At 29.1% G+C, this 2,500-nt stretch overlaps 1 protein-coding gene across 1 annotated transcript in view; it reads right to left on the bottom strand.

The window, feature by feature from the left end:
- The window catches only part of LOC143035532 (uncharacterized), a 16,160-nt gene that overhangs the window by 12,077 nt on the left and 1,583 nt on the right, over positions 1–2,500 (bottom strand). Inside the window, exon 2 of the mRNA XM_076202401.1 lies at positions 237–314. Coding sequence (XP_076058516.1) covers positions 237–285 — 49 coding nt within the window. The 5' untranslated portion in view covers positions 286–314. The remainder of the gene's footprint in view (positions 1–236; positions 315–2,500) is intronic.

Consider the following 2,500-nt stretch of genomic DNA (forward strand, 5'->3'; position numbering starts at 1 on the left):
CCATACCCCACCTAACGTCCCTTAACCCTAACCAAAATATTTTTTTAAATGAAATATTGTTATCCAAGTACCTGGAGTGATAAGGTATCAGAATATATATGGTTATGGGGGGTCTATCTCCAAAACCCTACGAGCAATTCGTGAATAAACAAACAGGCAGACAGACAGAGGCTACTTCTTTATTATAGTAGATATATGTACACTTAAATAATGCGTAGGCGCCAGTTATTACTCACCCCAAACGAAGGGGAGGGCAAAAGCAAGGACTAGGGCTGTGTATCTCATCTCTGCCGGAGAGCTGTTTACTATTGAATCTGAAATAGGAAAATCAATATATAATGATAAGTGCATACATATGTATATGTATATATATATATATATGTGTGTGTGTGTATATATATATATTTTTTCAGAAACCACCGGGAAATTGACAAAAAGATACCGAACGCTTTCATCTATTAAGACATTTTCAAAGGTACAGAAAAGGAATATGGAAAAGAAACAATATATACATAAGAAGACAGGATTTTTGGAAAGATCACATGTTACAAATTATCACACACAAACCTGCCAATAATAAAATTGTCCAGTTTAGATAAACCCAAACTCAAGTTCATATTATTTCCAAAATTTCTTTTTATGAAACAAGATTCAATAATATTTCTTTCTATAATATTATTACAAGAAGTAATTACTTTAGAATTTCCCCAGTCAATATTATGACCATGATCCCTTTGGTGGACAAATAATCCACTTGACACTTGTCCCGTTCTAATACTATATTTATGTTGGCCTGTTTGGCCTATGTAAATAAAATCACAGTTTTTACATAATAACGGCATTTTATGCATTTGGCCTAATGAACAACATTTGGATACTTTTTTGCCAGATATAAATAATTTTGTGCATTCCACTAAGTTCACAGTAGAGGTAGAAGAAAATAATGTTTTACCATTTTTAGATGTAAATATTCACCGATGTGGAAGATATTTCAAATTTGAAGTTTATAGGAAGCCGACCAATGTCCTTTCATACATTCATTTTTACTCGTATCACAGTCAAAATACCAAGTTGTCAGTTTTTTCTTCAATATTCCTTAGAGCTTATAGAATTTGTTCCCCTGAGTTTTTGGATCAAGAAATACAGTTTATCTATGACATTGGAGAAAATTTAATTTATCTAAAACATCTGATTAACAAGACAAAAATCAAAGCTAGGAAATCTTTTCTTAACACTTCGCTGGTCAAGCAATTTAATTATAAGAATTTGTTAGCAATTTAGTATCATTAAGATTTAATCAATCTTTCTAGCCTTTTTGATAAATTTGGTAGCCAGGTAGCATTTAAAAACAATAATAACATTAAGAACCTGTTAATTAAAAATTCTCCAAGAAGTAAAGAAGGTTGTATTTATAGCATACCATGTAAAAACTGTGATTTTATTTACATAGGCCAAACAGGCCTATATTATTATTATTATTAATTATTATTATTATTATTATTATTGTTATTATTATTATCATTATTATTATTATTATTATTACTATTATTATTACTATCATTATTATCATTATTGTTATTACTATTGTTATTATTATTATAAAATCTCTAAATTTTCATTTTTATCATTATTATTTTCATTTTTATCATTATTACTATTATTATTATTATTATTATTATTATCATTATTATTATTATTATCGTTATTATTATTTTTGTCATTATTATTATTATTATTGTTATTATTATTATTGTCATTATTACTATCATTATTATCATTATTGTTATTACTATTGTTATTATTATTATAAAATCTCTAAATTTTCATTTTTATCATTATTATTTTCATTTTTATCATTATTACTATTATTATTATTATTATGATTATTATTATTATTATTATTATTATTATTATTATTATTATTATTATTATTATTATTATTATTATTATTATTATTATTATTATTATTATTATTATTATTATTATTATTATTATTATTATTATTATTATTATTATTATTATTATTATTATTATTATTATTATTATTACTATTATTATTATTATTATTATGTTGAGGAAGGAAGGGAGAGGACGGAAGACAGAGGTGAGTGGAGAATGGTTGTATATGGATGATGTTGTGATTGCATGAGGAGGAATGGGCAGGGGGGTGGGGTAGTATGTGTGAGTAAATTTTGACGCAGCCCGAAGGGTTTTCTCCCCGTCCTCTCCTTATATGCAAAGGGGGATGGAGAGGGGGGGGGTCGCCGATTAAATGAAGCGGCCTTGCTGTGGATGTGCTGTGTCTTGCGACACTGCTTCTGACCCAGGGCGGTGGGCAGGGTGCAGGGATGACCCGTCATCCAGGAGGTGCTCAGATGAGAGGGAGGGTGGGAGGGGTGTGGAGTGTATGTAGGGATGAAATGGGTGGGAGTGTTTTTATGCCTTTCCCTTTTTGGCTACCTCCCTTGTAAGGGGGAAAAAGCCTTGGTATATGTATGTA

The sequence above is a fragment of the Oratosquilla oratoria genome, chromosome 19 (assembly GCF_046742065.1).
Source record: "Oratosquilla oratoria isolate Oo_2021 chromosome 19, ASM4674206v1, whole genome shotgun sequence".
In the NCBI taxonomy this organism is placed as follows: Eukaryota; Metazoa; Arthropoda; class Malacostraca; order Stomatopoda; family Squillidae; genus Oratosquilla; species Oratosquilla oratoria.